The 17,607-nt window shown below is 42.9% G+C and overlaps 1 protein-coding gene across 1 annotated transcript in view; it reads left to right on the top strand.

Annotated features, from left to right (window-relative positions):
* fam78ab (family with sequence similarity 78 member Ab) overlaps nucleotides 1-15,206 on the top strand; it is a 35,458-nt gene extending 20,252 nt beyond the window's left edge. Inside the window, exon 2 of the mRNA XM_041194532.1 lies at nucleotides 13,394-15,206. Coding sequence (XP_041050466.1) covers nucleotides 13,394-13,934 — 541 coding nt within the window. The 3' untranslated portion in view covers nucleotides 13,935-15,206. The remainder of the gene's footprint in view (nucleotides 1-13,393) is intronic.
* The last annotated feature ends 2,401 nt before the right edge of the window (nucleotides 15,207-17,607 follow it).

The raw sequence follows: 17,607 nt of genomic DNA, 5'->3' as shown, positions 1-17,607 counted from the left end.
GAGGACTCTGGGTCTATACTCGATGGAGTTTAGAAGGATGAGGGGGGATCTGATTGAAACTTACAGAATACTGAAAGGCCTGGATAGAGTGCACATGAGGAAGATGTTTCCATTAGTAGGAGAGGGCACAGCCTCAGAGTAAAGGGAAGACCTTTTAGAACAGAGGAAAATCTTCTTTAGCCAGAGAGTGGTGAATCTATGGAATTCATTGCCACAGAAGGCTGTGGAGGCCAGGTCATTGAGTGTATTTAAGACCGAGATAGCTAGTTCTTGATTGGTAAGGGGATTAAAGGTTACGGGGAGAAGGCAGGAGAATGGGGTTGAGAAACTTATCAGCCATGATTGAATGGCGGAGCAAACTCGATGGGCCGAATGGCCTAATTTCTGCTCCTTTTTCTTATGGTCTTATGTTTTTGAAGTGTAGTCACTGTTGTAATACAGGAAATGTGGTGGACATTTTGTGCACAGCAAGGTCCCACAGACAGGAAGAAAATGATGGTTTCTCAGTGATGTTGATTGAGGGATAAATTTTGGCCTGCATACACATTGTTAAACACTTCGGTTAGAGCCATGTAATTGAGAGGTGGGCGTAGCTTTATCCCTATCCTATAATTTGACTAGTTGGGAAGAAAACATTTATATTAGATTATGAGAAGAATTTTTTTTTTACTCAGTGAGTTCATGACCTGGAAAGCACTGACTGAAAAGTCAGTTGAAGCAGGTTCAACCGTGATTTTCAAAAGGGAATTGGATAAGTTCCTGAAAAGCTGAAAATTTTGCAAGGTTATAGGGTAATGAACAGTTGGGAGCGTGGGACTCTAATTGGATAGCTCTTTCAAAGAGCTGGCATGGATACAATGGGCTGAATGGCCTCCTCTCATGCTCTATGAATCTATGCAAATGTTTTCATGTGGTCTAAAAAATGGGAATTATGGAACACAGATCATTCCCCACTTGACATGAATGAATTGACCAAATTTCTGCCTTTGCTTCCATAAACTTGAAGTCATCCAAAGCTTTGCTGCCCGTGTCTTAAATCTCACCAAACCTCGTTTCCCCCTTCACCCCTGTGCTCGCTGATCTGCACTGGCAGCCGGTCAAGCAGTGTCTCAATTTTAAAATTCTCATCCTTGTTTCCAAATCCCACCATGGCCTCGCCCCTCCCTCTTTCTGAAACCTCCTCCAATCCCACAAACCTCTGAGATATCTCTGCTCCTCTAATTCTGATTTCTTGTGCGTTCCCAATTTTAATTGCTCCACCATTGGTGGCCATGCCTTCAGCTGCCTTGGCCCTAAGCCCTAGAACTCCCTCCCTTCATCTCTCCGCCTCTGTACGTCATTTTCTGCCTTTCAGACACTTCTTAAACCTAACATTTTGACCAAGTTGTCATTGGTCTCTTTCTAAAGCAACATATTGATACTGGAATGGAAGTACTCAAAAGCAGGAACATTCTATACACATAGGAAGGTCCTTATATGTTCAGCAAGTGAAAGAAAGATCAAAATTGTATTCATATAATGTCTTTAAAGTGACTCCACAGATTTGAGCTCGTAATCCAAGCTGACACTCTCAGCACAGTACTGAGGGTGTGCTACACTGGGGGAGGTGCTATCATTCATATGAAGTGTTAAACCGAGGACGTCCCAAAGTGCTTTACAGCCAATGAAGTGCAATTTGAAATACAGTCACTGTTGTAATGTAGGAAGTGCAGCAGACAATTTGCGCACAGCAAGCTCCCACAAACAGCAATGGGGAATCTGTTTTATTGATGTTGTTTGAGGGATAATGTTGGCCAAGATAGAAGGAAGCACTTGGTGTTCTTCGAAATAGTGGCTGCGAGATCGTTTACATCCACTTCAGAGGGCAGGCAGTGTCTCCGCGGGAAATGCTGGCCCAGGTTTCTTGCTCAAAATCTGTATGGCGGCTTTAATTTTGACTCAGATGCAAAAATGGAATCCATTGAGCCACAGATTACATAGGGTTACATCGGATATGCGGGACAGAAACAGACCATTCGGCCCAACCAGATCATTTCGGTATTTAAGCTCCACTCAAGCCTCCCCCCATCTAAATCCACCAATGTAATCCTCTATTCACTTCTCCCACATGTGTTTGTCTAGATTCCCCTTAAATGCATCTATAAATTTTCACTTCAACCACTCCTTGTGGTAGTGAGTTCCACATGCTCACCTCTCTTTGGGTGAAGAAGTTTCTCCTGAATTCCCTGTTGGGTTTCTTCATGATTATCTTAGGAATGTAGGAGCAGGAGTAGGCCACTCAGTCCCCAAGCCTGCTCCGCCATTCAATAAGATCATGGCTGATCTGATTGTAACCTCCCGCCTACTCCCGAAAACCTTTCACCCTCTTGTTAATAAAGAATCTATTTACCTCTGCCTTAAAGATATTCAAAGACCCTTCTTCCATCGCCTCTTGAGGAAGAGAGTTCCAAAGACTCACGACCCTCAGAAAATATTTCTCCTTAACTCTGTCTTAAATGAGTGACCCCCTATTTTTAAACCATGACCCCTAGTTCTAGATTCTCCCATAAGAGGAAACATCCTCTATGTCATTGGCATTTAGAATTCTGTCAATCTCTACTTCAAACATACTCAATGACTGAGCTTCCACAGCCCTGGAATTAATAGTCTGATGATAACCACAAAACCATTGCCGATTGTCATAAAAACCCATCTGGTTCACTAATGTCCTTTAGGGAAGGAAATCTGCTGCTTGTCTGGTCTGGCCTATATGTGACTCCAGACCCACAGCAATGTGGTTGACTCTGAAATGCCCTCTGAACAAGGGCAATTTGGGATGGGCAATAAATGCTGGCCAACCAGCCGACACCCACATCCCATGAACGAATTTTAAAAAAAACAGGGGAAACATCTCACCTGCATCTACACTGTCTTTAAGTATTTTGTAGGTTTCAATGAGATCGCCTCTCATTCTTTGAAACTCTAGAGAATACAGGCCCAGTTTCCGCAATCTCTCTTCATAGGACAGTCCTGCCATCCCGGGAACAAGTCTGGTGAACTTTGGTTGCACTCCCTCTATGGTTATAATGTCCTCCCTAAGGTAAAGGGACCAAAACTGCACATAGTACTCCAGGTGCGGTCTAATCAAGCTTCTATATAATTGAAGCAAGACTTCGCTACTGCTTTACTCAAACCCTCTTGCGATAAAGGTTAACATACCATTAGCCTTCCTAATTGCCGGCTGTACCTGCATGTTAACTTTCAGTGACTTATTGACGAGGACACCCAGGTCCCTTTGTACATCTACACTTTCTAATCTCTTACCATTTAGGAAATACTCTGCACATCTGTTCCTCCTACCAAAGTGGATAACCTTACATTGTTCCACATTATATTCCATCTGCCATGTTGTTGCCCTGTCCAAAGCCTGTCTAAATCCTTTTGCAGATGCTTTGCTTTTTCCTCATAACACACATTCCCACCTAGTTTTGTGTCATCCGCGAACTTGCAAATATCACATTTGGTCCCCATATTCAAATCATTGATATATATTGTGAATAGCTGGGGCCCAAGTACTGATCCCACTAGTCACAGACTGCCAACGTGAGAATCACCCGTTTATTCCTACTCTCTGTTTTCTGGCTGTTAACCAATCCTTAATCCATGCCAGTACATTACCTCCTATCCCATGTGCTTTTCTTTTACTAATCAACCTCCTGTGGGATACTTTCTGGAAGTCCAAGAATACTACGTCCACCAACTCCCCTTCATCAATTCTTTTTTTAATTCATTCGTGGGATGTGGGCTTTGCTGGCTGGGCCAGCATTTAATTGCCAATCCCTAGTTGCCCTTAAGAAGGTGATGGTGAGCTGCCTTCTTGAACTGCTAATTTTTGGAGGATGTTATTAACAATTCTGTTAGTAATATCCTCAAAAAATTTCAACAAGTTCATCAAACATGATTTCCCATTCATAAATCTATGTTGACTATGTCCAATCAGATCATTATTATCCAAGTGTCCATTTATCTCATCCTTTATAATAGATTCTAGCATTTTCCCTATTTCTGATGTGAGGCTAACGGATCTGTAGTTCCCTATTTTCTCTCTCCCTTCCTTCTTAAATAGTGGGATGACTTTTGCTATCTTCCAATCTGCAAAAACCATTCCAGAATCTGTAGAATTTTGGAAGATGATCACCAATGCATCCACTATCTCCATAGCAAACTCTTTCAACACTCTGGGATGTAGATCATCAAGTTCTGGGGACTCATCAACCTTCAGTCCCATTAATTTCTCCAAAACAACATTTTTACTAAAACAAACTTCCTTCAATTCCTCGTTCTCCCTAATCCCTTGGATCTCTAATTCTGGGAGATTTCTTGTATGTTCCTCAGTGAAGATAGACACAAAGGTTGGGATTTTCCGTGCTTGCTGGTGTCGGGCATGTTCAGTGGCGTGAGCAGACAATATGGCGTGATTGGTTTCATGACGGTGTGAAACCAGTTTCATGATCATCCATCGATGGCGGGCCACGTTTCCTACCATTAGATGTCGGGAACTTCATCGTAATATATCAACATGTCATTACGAGGCCAGCACGCCGGACTCATCCCACCTCTCCCCCCACCCCCCCCGGGATCATCCACCCATGTTAATGGGAAAACACGCTGACGTGTTTCACAACAGCATATATAAGGCGTGCACTTGGCGAGCTGCACTTCACTCGAGGCTTCAAGGTTCGTTTGCCCACCTTGCTTCAGTCAGCACTCGCAGTGACCAGTGCCAGACTTCACAGACAGCACTACATCACTTTTAGAGGGGCTCACAGGTAGGTCTCTAGCTACCAAGTCAGCCATATGTGGGTGGCTTTTCAATGGCTGCACGGCAAGGTCTTGCTTGGGGAAGGGAGAGAAATGGCCTCAGGCAAGGGAAGAGGCTGCAGGATGAGAGCCATACTAGGGAAGGGGGGTATCGCAGGGTGAGTGTGGGGGCACATGTTGATCTATGCATGTGGCCTCAAGATGGTGAGGGCTGAGGAGGCCGTCTCCAGAGGAGATGAGACCAGATGGACATGTGAGGGTATGTGTGTGAGAGAATGGGTGGTGATGTCCCTTGAGCTGGCAGTAAGTGAGATGCCAGTGAATGTGTGATGGGCTTGAGTATGTGAGTTTAGAGTGATGAAATGGTTGCCATATCCTAGTTGCATGGATGAGATCATTCATCCTCTATCTGCACTGGATGGCCAACCTCTTCTGTGCAGCATTGGCACTGACCACTGCTGCTACCACCTGCCATGCTGGATTGGTGATGCCGCTGCCTATCCTGCGGCCAGAGTGGGAGTAGAGGACATGACGGCGGGCCTCCACGGCAACCAAATGGCATTCCAGCAACACATCATTAAACCTGGGGGCTGCAGTCTTTTTGCTTTTCGTGGATATCTTCCCTGCAGTAGTCATGGGCTGGAAGCACTGAGAGGTGTGCGTGTGGCTAGACTTTAAATGTGGCACCCAGGGTGATGAAGTGGTGAGGTGACAGCATGGCGGGCGAATGAGAGCCCGCCCACCATGGAAACGGCATGTTTCCCAGGAATGCATAAGTAAGGTGGCAGGTTTGGGACATTACGGAGTGAAAACCCACCATCACGGCCGGCGGGTAAAATGTGGTTTTACCCACCTGCTACCACACTTAGTGCGAATCCAGGATGATTCTGCCCAAAGTAATCATTTAGCTTCTCTGCCATTTCTCTATTCCTCCTTATAAACTCTCCTGACTCTGCCTATAATGGACCCACATTTGTCTTAGCCAAACTTCACCTTTTCATGTACCTGTAGAAGCTTTTACAGTCTGTTTTTATGTTTTTTGCTGGTTTAGATTTATATTCTGTTCTCCCTTACTTTATCAGTTTCTTCGTCCTCCTTTGCTGTATTCTAAAATCACCTCCAATCCTCAGGTTTACTATTATTTCTGGCAACTTTATAGGCCTTTTCTTTTACTCTTACACGTATTATAATTTCCTTTGTTAGCCAAGGTTGATTGACTTTTCTTTTTGGGGTTTTGTGCCTTGAAGGAATGTATAATTGCTGTAAACTATGTAATAATTCTTTAAAGACTATCCATTGCCTGTGTACCGACATACCTTTTAATGTATTTTCCCTATCCATCTCAGCCAATTTGCCCCTCATACCTTCATAACTTCCTTTGTTCAAATTTAACACCCCGGCTTCAGAGAACTACCTCACTTTCAAACATAATATAAAATTCTTTCATATTATGGTCGCTCATTCCTAAAGGTTTCTTTACAACAAGGTTATTGATTAGCCCTTTCTTGTTGCATAATACTAGATATAAAACAACCTGTTCTCTAGTCGGTTCCTCGACACATTGCTCTAGAAAATCATCCCTAACACACTTCAGAAACTCGTCCTCCACAGCATTACTGCTGATTAGGTTTACCCAGTCTATATGCAGATTGAAGTCACCCATGATTACTGTATTACTCATGCTACATGCTTCTCTAATCTCCTGAATAATACATGTCCCACACTACCACTACTGTTTTGTGGCCTATAAACAACTCCTACCAAAGTTTGTTGCCCACCTCATATTGACAGCCTCTAGTTAAGCTCTTCCCCACAAGAAGAAACATTCTCTCTGTATCCACCCTCATAATTTTTGAAGATTTCTATTGGGTCACCTCTCAGCCTTTTTTCAAGAGAAGAGATCCAGCCTGTCAATCCTTTCCTGATATGTATACCCACACATTTCTGGTATCATGCTTATAAATATTCGCTGAACCCTTTCCAGTGTCTCTATTTCCTTTTTTAATATGGTGACCAGAACGGAGGTCTAACTAAGATCATCTGTGTTGAACTTCATTTGCCCATTCTGTAAGTTTATTCAAGTCCCCCTGTAGTTTGTTGCAGTGCTCCTCAGTATTGGCTATGACCCCCACCCCCACCCCCCCGACAATTTGGTATCACCTGAAAATTTAGAAATTGTGTTTGTGAATCCGAAGTACAAACCGTTAATAAAAATTATGAACAGCAGCATTGATGCTTGTGGAACAGCACTCCCGCTTACTACCACTCTGAATAACTACCCTTTATGGCCACTCTCTGTTTCCTGTTTTGAAGCCAACGAATAATTCATTTTGCCGCTTGTCCTGACTCCACATTCTCTAACATTCATTAGTCCATTACGGGGCACGTTATCAAAAGACTTTTGAAAACTATCTCATACGTTCATTAACTCAATGCCAGTGATCCCAGCATGAGGTGTCGAAACATCTAAAGCCCCAGCAGACTTCACTCAAGTGGTGAGCTGGCCAATTTAAACGGTCTTCCGCTTGACTGCGCTCGCTGCTGCACATGGATTGGAATGCACCGAAATAAAGTGAACCAAATCCAGATTCCATTCAATCTTAAGCTATGACTCCATAAAATTGTGCAGCTTAATTTGAGATAGCCAACCTTCTCAGAGTTCAGTCTACTTTCTAGAAGCCCCATTGAAATTGAAACGATGCTAAAGGACTAAAAATAGCCAGGGCAGAGCTAAAGCTGCTGCCTCTCCACAAGTTCAATTCTTAATACATTAAAGGATTGACTGCCCTTTTCCCACCCCTGGTCAAATGTTGCATAAATATTGATAAACCCTGCATCAAAACAAGTGCTGTGACTAATGTAAAGTTACACAATACGAGGCAGAGAAGATATCCAACATATCTTCAGGTGCTTTTCCTGGAGAGGAGTCCTTTTTGATAGAGGGCAGTCCTTCTCATCACGTCTGGAATTTTGTTTGTATGTGTTAGGAGAAAGGCAGTAATGAGGATCACTGAAGTCCCCTGGCAGCATCAGATGTCAGGAATACTGCCGCCTGACTTCTTATTAACTTGCCTTACATTTTCCAAGGTGTTGCTTTCTCTGTCAGCTGCGGCTCAGTAGCAGCACTCAGCTTCGAGTCAGAAGGTTGTGGGTTCAAGTCCCCATTCCAGAGACTTGAGCACAAAGATCCAGGCTGGCGATCCCAGTGCAGTACTGAGCGAGTGCTGAACCATCAGAAGTGCTGTCTTTTGGGTGAAATGTTAAACTGAAGCTCCATCTGTCCTTTCAGGTAGATATGAAAGATCCCATGATGCTTTTCAAAGAAGAGCAGGGGAGTTCTCCTTGGTGTCCTGGTGCCAATGTGTATCCCTCAATCAACATCACAAAAACAAATGATCTGGTCATTGTCATGTCGCTATTTGTGGGATCTTACTATGCGCCAATTGGCTGCTGTGTTTCCTATAACAACAACTACACTCTAAAAAGTACTTCATTGGCTGAGAAGTGTTTGGGGTGCCGTGTGGCGGAAAGCACTACAGAAATGAGTGTCCTTTTTGGAGGGGGTAAGTGGCATTGGCCTTCAGGTTAGATTTGTTGGGGGAGGCAGAACGGGGAATGTCTTGAAGAATGTAATAATATTCATGGGAGGTGTCTCACTCAGAAAGGTTTGAATAGGGTTTATGCAGAATGAGCAAGATACATACACTACAGGACTACCTTAAAACATGCATTTCACAACAATGACTGGAGTGATGCTAGGCAGAACCTACATAATGTTGGTTCAATTAGATTCTGCATGTGTAACAAAGATAATTACGACCGCCTTTCAAGTGTGACACAACATTACTGGAACACTGCCAATGTGAGCCTCTATTGTCACATGGCACTGAAGTAATATTTATTGAAATACATATCACCATCTGTGACTAGAAGGAAGCATGAAATGGCCAGGCCAGTGCAGCAACACCAAAAAATCTAATCAATTTCTTTAAAAGGCCTCACAATAAAATCAGCCAGTAACCTCAACTCAGGATGATTAAACTGCAAAATCAGCACAGGTTACTAGCTTTGTTATGAAGTCCTCTGTCCATATGTCAACATCGCTTTGTTTCGTCCCATGAGGGTTTAAGGTAATGCTAAACACATATGGCCAGTGGGCTAAAATTATTAGATAATCCGTATAGCATAGAAATAGACCATTTGGCCCAACTACCCCTTGCTTAACATCAGCCTCTTCCCACTCTACTTCATCTCACCCTATCAGCACATCCTTCTATACCTTTCTCCCTCATGTCCTTATCTAGCTTTTTCTCCAATGCTTTTTGCTTCAACTACCACAAGTGCCACACTTGCACTGCTTTCCAGATAAAGAAGTTGCTCCTGAATTCTCAGTCAGATGTACTAGTGACTATTTTATATTTATGGCCCCTAGTTTTGGGAGCGTAAATGGAGTTCTTGTGGTGCAGTGCATAGTATCCCCGCCTCTGAGCCAGAAGCTCCGGGTTTAAGTCCCATCCCAGGACTTGATGGCAAAGGGAGATGCATTTAAAATGTGGTCAAACAGGTTGAGTATCAACCTGCAAATTCTTCCAACACACACCAATGGAAAGGGGTAAGAGCGGGAGAGATTCCTGGTCAGTCACGTGATGGAAAGTGTTAGAACCTCTTCCATCGCTATCCATAGCTCCAGGCTACATGTCTGTTGCCATAGCAACTCGGACTCCCCAAGTGAATTATAACAGCACCACTGGAGAGCAGATCCAATCAACTACAGTAATGCTACATTTTACAACACACTATGCCTCTTGTATCATCTGTGCTACAAGCCACATTTGGACCAGGCTCATGATGCAGTTACTGCTGGATCTTTTATGCGGTTCATGCATCAATAAATAAGATGACGCTGTGTAGGGTGGTTCATGCTATTTCTGAACTATAATCCATCCAACCACATCCCATTTCATTCAACAAAGGGACTTTCACTCTCGCTCCCTTCCTTTGTGAACTGCAGTTCATTTCTGAACAGGAGCTAATTAAAAGCAATCTTGATCCTCACAGTCAGAAAGAACAAGACACTAAAAAAACTGATGAACGGTCATCAACTCACAGGGTTAACTCTGTTTTTGTCTCCACAGATTTTGACTGAGGCTGAGCATTTCCAACATTTTACTGTTTTTATTTCAGATTTCCAGCATCTGCACTATTTTGCTTTTGTTTTAGTCCAATATACCCATTTGATTCATGTGGAGGTTTGACCAACCTTGGCAGCAGGGGGAGGGGGAGGGGGAGGGAGTTCATGACGGGCTGGTCTTCCAAGGAAAGGCAGCTTGATGGGCTGAATGACTTTTCTTCATTTCCGTGCTTTGTGTTCCTGTGAATTGCTTCAAGAACTCAGGAGGCAGGTTGGCCAACATTATGTGGTTTCTTCTTCTCTATTCTGTCCCCTATCATCATTATTCCACTTAAATATCCTAACACTCTTTGAACTTTCACACTTTCTATATGTATTCTAATGCTAAGAAACATACAATTTCCCTTCCTCCCAGTGTCATGGACACAATTTCCATTCCCAAACTCCCTGGGATCCACATCCCTGTAATTTTGATTTTATTCATTCATGGGATGTGGGTGCCGCTGGCTAGGCCAGCATTTATTGCCCATCCCTAATTGCCCTTGGGAAGCTGGTGGTGAGCTGCCTTCTTGAACCGCTGCAGTTCCTGTGATATATGTGGACCCACAGTGCTGCTGGGAAGGGAAAATTTGGAGCTTGATTGGCTGAAAACTTACTCCACATATTCGTTGAGCAAATTGAGCACTAGGACTAAAGCTTAACCTCACCCTATCATTTTAGCATACAGGTCAGACACAACAGCCTCTCTCCCAAATCAGTTATATCGTTAGATGTCAGCTGTCACTCTGTGGGTAACATTCTCACCTGAGTCATGGGTTCAAACCCCGCTCCAGGGTCTAGAGCACAAAACCCAGGCTGACACTGTAGTGCATTCTGAGGGAGTGCTGCACTGTTGGAGGTGCTGACTTGATGACTTGTTAAACCGAGGTCCTGTCTGTCCTCTCAGGTGCACTTCAAGGATCTCGCAACCACTATTTCGAACAGAGCAGGGGAATTCTCCCCGGTGTCCTCACCAATAACCTTAACCCACGTCACTTAAAAGAAATTATTTGGGAATTCATCACACTACTACTTGTGGGATCTTGCTGTGCACAAATTGCTGTGTTTCTTAAGCTACAACAGTGACTATATTTCAGGCATACTTCACTGGTTAAGTGCTTTGGGATAGACCAAGGTGGTGAAAGGCTCTATATAAATGCAGTTTTGATCCTTCCTTCATTCATTGGAACTGCTTAAGTAGCCCTATACATAACACACATCAAACACAAACTCACAGTTTGTAGACTAGTTGCTTATTGCAAGTAAATAGCAAGATTTTTTGCAATCTGTCTCTTTGTGACTAATTACTAACTTGACTTTCAATTTTAAATTGGCTTGCTCAGTAATTAAAAAAAGCAAACACTTTATCTAATACCATGCAGAAAATCCATTAAAGCATCAAAGCAAATTCAATTTCTGGTGAAAGTGCTCACTCTCCAGAACAACTCCCAATTCCTTCAACAGTCAACGGGAAAAGGACCAACAATGGAAAAGTAATACTCATTGCAGCCAAACACCTAGCGAATGGGAATAAAGAGAATCAGCTCAGTTTGGGTGCATTCAAATGTGGACGTTACAGCACGGAGCAGGTCAGGACCATCAGGCACCACATTGTTGCTGGAGTCCGGTGGGAGTGACACTTTGTCAGGGTTATAAAGACCCCTTGGGTTGGCAATGTGTGATTTGATAAATAGCCAAACATCGATTCAGACTCAAGGCATCAGAGAGGGATATGCCCCAGCCTCCCTAGAAAATTCCAAAGAAGAATCCTTTTTTCCAATTCTTTTCCTAAGTTGAATCTTTGACAATTCAAAAACTTCCCCACCCCAACCACCCTTAAAAGAAAGTAGTTACATTTATATAACACCTTTCACAAATGTAGTCACTGCTAAAATATAGGAAAAACAGCTGCAAATTTGCACACAAGAAGCTTCCATAAACAGCAATGAGATAAATGACGAGACAATTTTTTTTTCATGACATTGGTTAAGGAATAAATACTAGCCCAGGCCAACAGGGTGAACTCCATTGTTCTTCTTCAAAAAAATGTCATGGAACATTTTGCACCCAACAGAGAAATCCTCTATGTCTTTCTTATAATATGGAGGACAGCAGAACTGCACACTATGTGTCAGGGTCACCCGGAATAGTCTACACGACTTGGGACATGGCTTGCTATCCCTCTTGATCTTCCTTGGCCATTCTACCATCTTCTCCAAGCCTTTGGAGAACAGGCACCCACGTGTTGAAACCCTTTGTTCTTTGCTCCTGTTCTACCTTACGGCAATGCCGCCTGGCCATGATTCTATCCAGCCTCAGCCAGTCAGCAACACCATAAGCCGCTGAACCCATATGAGCACATGCTTCCATTTCATCCCTGCATAACTCTTTTCAGCAGTTTTCATAGAATATTACAGCACAGAATGAGGCCATTCTGCACTGGCTCTTTTGAAGAGCAATCCGATTAGTCCCACTTTATTCCCATATTCTTGCAATTTTTTCCCCTTCAAGTATCTATCTGATTCCTTTTTGAAAGCCACTGCTAAATCTGTTTCCAGTTCTTTTCAGGCAGTGCATTCCAAATCCAAACCATTTGTTGTGTAAAGAAGATTTCCTCATGTCGCTTCTAGTTTTTTTTATCAATCACCTTAAATTTGTGTCCTCTGGTTGTCAACCTTTTAGTTAATGTGGACAGATTCTCTTTGTTTATTCAAATGAGCCTTCATGATTTTAAACACTTCTATCAATCTCCTCTTAGCCTTCTCTAAGAAGGATCACCTCAGCTTCTCTAGTCTCCCCACATAACTGAAACCCCTCATCCCTGCAACCATTCTAGTAAGTCTCTTCTGTACTTTCTCCAAAGCCTTCTCGTTAATCCTAAACTGCAGTGCCCAAGTCAAACCCAATACTCCAGCTACGGCCAAACTAACGCTTTACATAGCAAATGGACACAACTTCAAACATACTTCCGTAAAACAATTTAGGATTTGACCACAATCCTTGAGGCAGAGTGTTAATCTCATATCATTTACATTGTTAAGGTTAAGAGAAACAGGTGATAGGTATTAATTGTCTTTGAGCACATATAAATAGGGGGTAGCTGGGACACTGGGTTGAGTTGGAGGACAGCTATGAGATTGAAAGAGTCAATAAACTCTCTCAGTAAAGAAAAGCTCTGTATCTTGGATTGGCTTCACCAACCAGCTTGGTTCCTGTTAACACAGGGGTGTTGCTTGTGCCTATAATGGAGGCTAGGAATAGGTCTGTTGGACAAGGTAGAGGTGCATAGGATCCCATTTAATCAATTTTAATATAACAAAGCAAATGGGCAAGGAGCTGACAGAAGATCAGTATTCAATAGTAGAGAAGTAAAAATTTTGTATGTGATGTAACTTTAATTTTGTTTCTTTTAAAACAAAAAAGGTCCAGTTGGGAACTGCCTGAGCTCAGAGAGGGAACCATTTCGGCAATAAGTGACTCTGATGGGGTTAATTACCCTTGGTATGGTAACACCACTGAAACCCACACTATAGTGGGGCCCACCAAAAGGGAAGTCCGTTTTACTGTCAGCATGAATGACAACTTCTATCCCAGCGTCACATGGGCTGTTCCTGTCAGCAAGTCCAACACTGCCGGACTCACCAGTATTACGAGAGACCAAAGTTTCACCACCTGGCTGGTGGCCTCCAACCAAGGGACAAGTGAGATCATCATCTTGCAAACCATCAAGTGGAGGATGAAGCTTCACATCGCCGTGGATCCCAAGGAAAAGTTGGGGAAACGGGCTGTGCTGATGGAGCCCATCGAGCAAGAGAATCCTCTGATCCTCAGCAAGAACGAGCCCATTGTGCCCAACGCACTGAAGAAACCCAACGCAAATGACGCTCAGGTGCTGATGTGGCGACCATATAACGGGAAACCCGAGGTGGTCATCCCTCCAAAGATCTGGCAACCGCAGCAATAGCTGGCGATGTGTTGATGCTCATGAGACACAACACAGGACTAGATTCCCAAACCAACACACGTGCACTAATCATGCAAGAAATACAACAGCTCTACCTTGAATCAAAATCGTTGTTTGGGGATCCGGGGGTGGGGACATCACTGTGCTGAACCTGATTTGTTAGCTGAGCTAAAGGCCATAGCACTGTGGGATCATCTCATCTTAAAGACTTCTGGCTTGCCTTCTGCTCCCTCTGTTGAAGCATTGCACAATTCAAAGAAACTTTACTGAATGTTGGTCGAAACTGGAACGCACTTGCACATGAACAACTTCTGCAATTCTTTTGTTTTTAAAAAAACTATCTCCTAGCCATGCTGCCTTAAGTTAGCGAAAGCATCTCATTGCAAATGTTTGCCTTAAAAAAAAGGAACAAAGTATTTCATCATGACTATAAACTGAATGCTGTCACATTACAAGCTATAATATATGACTGTAAACCAACCTGCTCCATCTCCCAATTGTTTTTTTATATATGAACCCAGATAGTTTTCATTATTATAAGTGGGGAGGTCCCTAAAATGTGTTCTATGGGGAACTGACTTAATTAGGCCCAATCTACTCATCATTACTTAAGACTTTGAATGAATGATGACCATGACTGGTGGTTTCAAATAAATGGTCAACTCAGTCTAAGCAAAGCCGACCTCAGTTGTCCAAAATTCAGGTCCCTTGAGGGCCACTTGTTTAGCTAGATGATGCATTAGTGAGTTATTTTTCAATACTATGATTTAATTTCCATTTTGTTGGCTGCTGCAGCTTCAATGGTCCATGTTACAGCTGATGCCTGTCAGGTAATGAGCTCAGCAATATGGATTTACAAGGTGAAGAATCTCCTCAAAGACTAGTGTTTCTGGGAAAGACTTGTCCATACTATACGGGATGGTCATAATGTCAATTCTCCTACATGTTTATCACAGGGTATAATGTGCGTATATGTGTATCCATGTAATTTTATGCTCCCCTCTCAGCCTCCCAATCATTACCATAGAATTCACAGCACAGGAGCAGGCCATTCAGCCCATCTGGACCATGCTGTTGTTTTACTCCTCACAAACCGCCTTCATTTTACATCATCAGCATATTCTTCTACTCCCTCGCTACCACTATACCACCATCTCCTTTGGGGATATGTTGGTGTAGTGGTAATGTCACTGAACTAGTAATCCAGAGTCTCAGCATGGGTTCAAATCCCACCACGGCAGCTGTTGGCATTTAAATTCAATTAATAAAATTTGGAATTGAAAGCTAGTCTCAGTATGAAACTATCATTGATTGTTGTAAAAACCCACCTGGTTCACTAATGTCCTTTAGGGAAGGAAATCTGCCATTCCAGACCCACAGCAATGTGGTCGACTCTTAACTGCCCTCTGAAATGGCCCAGCAAGCCACTCAGTTCAAGGGCAGTTAGGGATGGGCAACAAATACTGGCCTTGCCAGCGACGCCCACATCCCATGAAAGAATATCCAGTCTCTCCTTTAATGTGACTATAATATTCGCCTCAATCACTGCTGGTGGTAGCGAATTCCACATTTTACTCCACTCTGGGTAAAGAAGTTTCTCCTGAATTTCCCATTAGATTTATTAATGACCATCTGGCCCCCAGTGGAAACATATTCTCTATGTCTATCTTCCCTTTTGAACCTCTTCATAAATTGTAAAGACCTCTTATAAGGTCACCACTCTCATACTGCACTGAGAAGAGGGTCTTCAGTGAAGGATTTTTAGCCAACATGTGCCACAGATAATGTGACAGTTGTAAAAAAAAGGTTTTGAGGCCTCAAGTTACAACAAGTCAGTCACAGGTAAGGTAACCAGGGCATTGTGTTTTGAAATAGTGGACTCCACTGTATCAGACTGTGTTGCTAATGATTCACTGCATCAAGTTGCATGTCCCTGTGCCCCTCCCCTCTTGTTACGCACCATGAATGAGAACAGTGTTAAGGGGGTTATCAAGCCTGCAATGTTATTTATTGATTTATGTGGCTGTAAAGTTTTTGCAAATGATTTAGAGCTTGGGGATGCTGCCATTACTGTGACACACTGCAGCATTCACACCTGACACTTGAACCATAATGGGTCTGTTTTCATCTGAAGCTGTGAAAACTGCAAAAATGAAGAAAAATGCTCTTTATAAAAGGTAATAAAAAAGTGAAAAATAAAAGTCTCTGGACTCTCACTAATTGTCACCATTTTTCCCAGGCTGCATGGTCAGGATGAGTTTGAGGAGAAGGTGAAACAATTACCCAAGCACAGCAACGGAGTCAGTTTTCCACAACAACTTGCATTTATGCAGCACCCTTAACATAGTAAAACGTCCCAAGGTGCATCACTGTAGCATGATCAAACTTAAACTGACACTAAGCCACAGAAGATATTGGATCAGGTGAGCAAAGGCTTGGTAAAAGTGGTGGGTTTTGAAAAGCTTCTTAAAGAAGGAGAGGTAGAATGGGAGGTTGCTAGGGGTTATTGAGTGATGAGTGAATGGCACTTGGTGCAAGTTAAGATACGGGCAGCAGGGCTTTAGATGAGCTCAGGTTTAAGGAGGGTAACAGGTGGAAGGCTGGGCCAGGAAAACGTTGAAATAGTGACGCCTCTAGATAACAAAGGCACAGATGAGAGTCTCAGCAGCAAATCAGATCATTTGAGTTGGCCTTGCCTTTTAAGGTTTTTACATTCAAATTATACACTCCTTTCTTGTCTAAGCAACAAGCTTAACATTAGTTTTCAAATTCTAGTCCTCTTTTTATCCATGTACATAAACTGTCAATCAATCTGCCCCTCTCTCTGTTCCTAAACTAATAATGTAATTTGTGACCTTGAGTTTCTGTGGTTCAGTGGATAGCATTGTCACCTCTGAGTCAGAAGGTTGCGGGTTCAAACCCCAGTGCAGAGACAAGGACTACTAAAAGTTAACAGCAGTACTGAGGGAGTGCTGCATAGCTGGAGGTGCCAATCTATGAAGATGATATTAACTCAAGACTCTACCTGCTTTTTTAGGTAGATGTTAATCCTATGGCACTATTTAAAGAGCAAAGTTCACTAGTGTTCTCACCAACATTCCTTCATCAGGCAGTACCAGCAAAATCCGATTAGCTGTGTTTTTTTAACCTCTTTGCTGTTCATGGGATCTTGCTATGTGCAAAGTGCTTTCTGCATTATCGTTCATTCCTCTTTTAAAACTCTCCTTAAGACCTACCTCTTTGATCAAGTTTTTGGACACCCATCCCAATATCTGCTCCTCTAGCTCACTGTTAAATTGTAACTGATTACATTCCTATGAAGCATTGTGGGACATTTTGCTATGTTGAAGGTGCTACATAAATGCATGTTGTAGTTATATGGTATTACATAGTATTTACAGAACAGAAACAGGCTATTCAACCAAGCAGGTCCATGTTAATGTTTCTGCTCCACACATGCCTCCTCCAATCCTTCTTCTAGTACCTCCTCTCATAACAACAGTGACTGCCCTAGACATCAAGGCAGCATTTGACTGAGTGTGTCATCAAGGAGCCTTAGCAAAACTGTAGTCAATGGGAATAAGGGGGGGACCTCTCCACTGGATGGTGTCATGCCTAGTACAAAGGAAGATGGTCATGGTTGTAAATGGAGGTGAATCATCTCAGTCCCAGG

The sequence above is a fragment of the Carcharodon carcharias genome, chromosome 8, assembly GCF_017639515.1.
Source record: "Carcharodon carcharias isolate sCarCar2 chromosome 8, sCarCar2.pri, whole genome shotgun sequence".
In the NCBI taxonomy this organism is placed as follows: domain Eukaryota; kingdom Metazoa; phylum Chordata; class Chondrichthyes; order Lamniformes; family Lamnidae; genus Carcharodon; species Carcharodon carcharias.
Note: the sequence above shows the minus strand (reverse complement) of the source record. Positions and strands in the feature narration are given on the sequence as shown.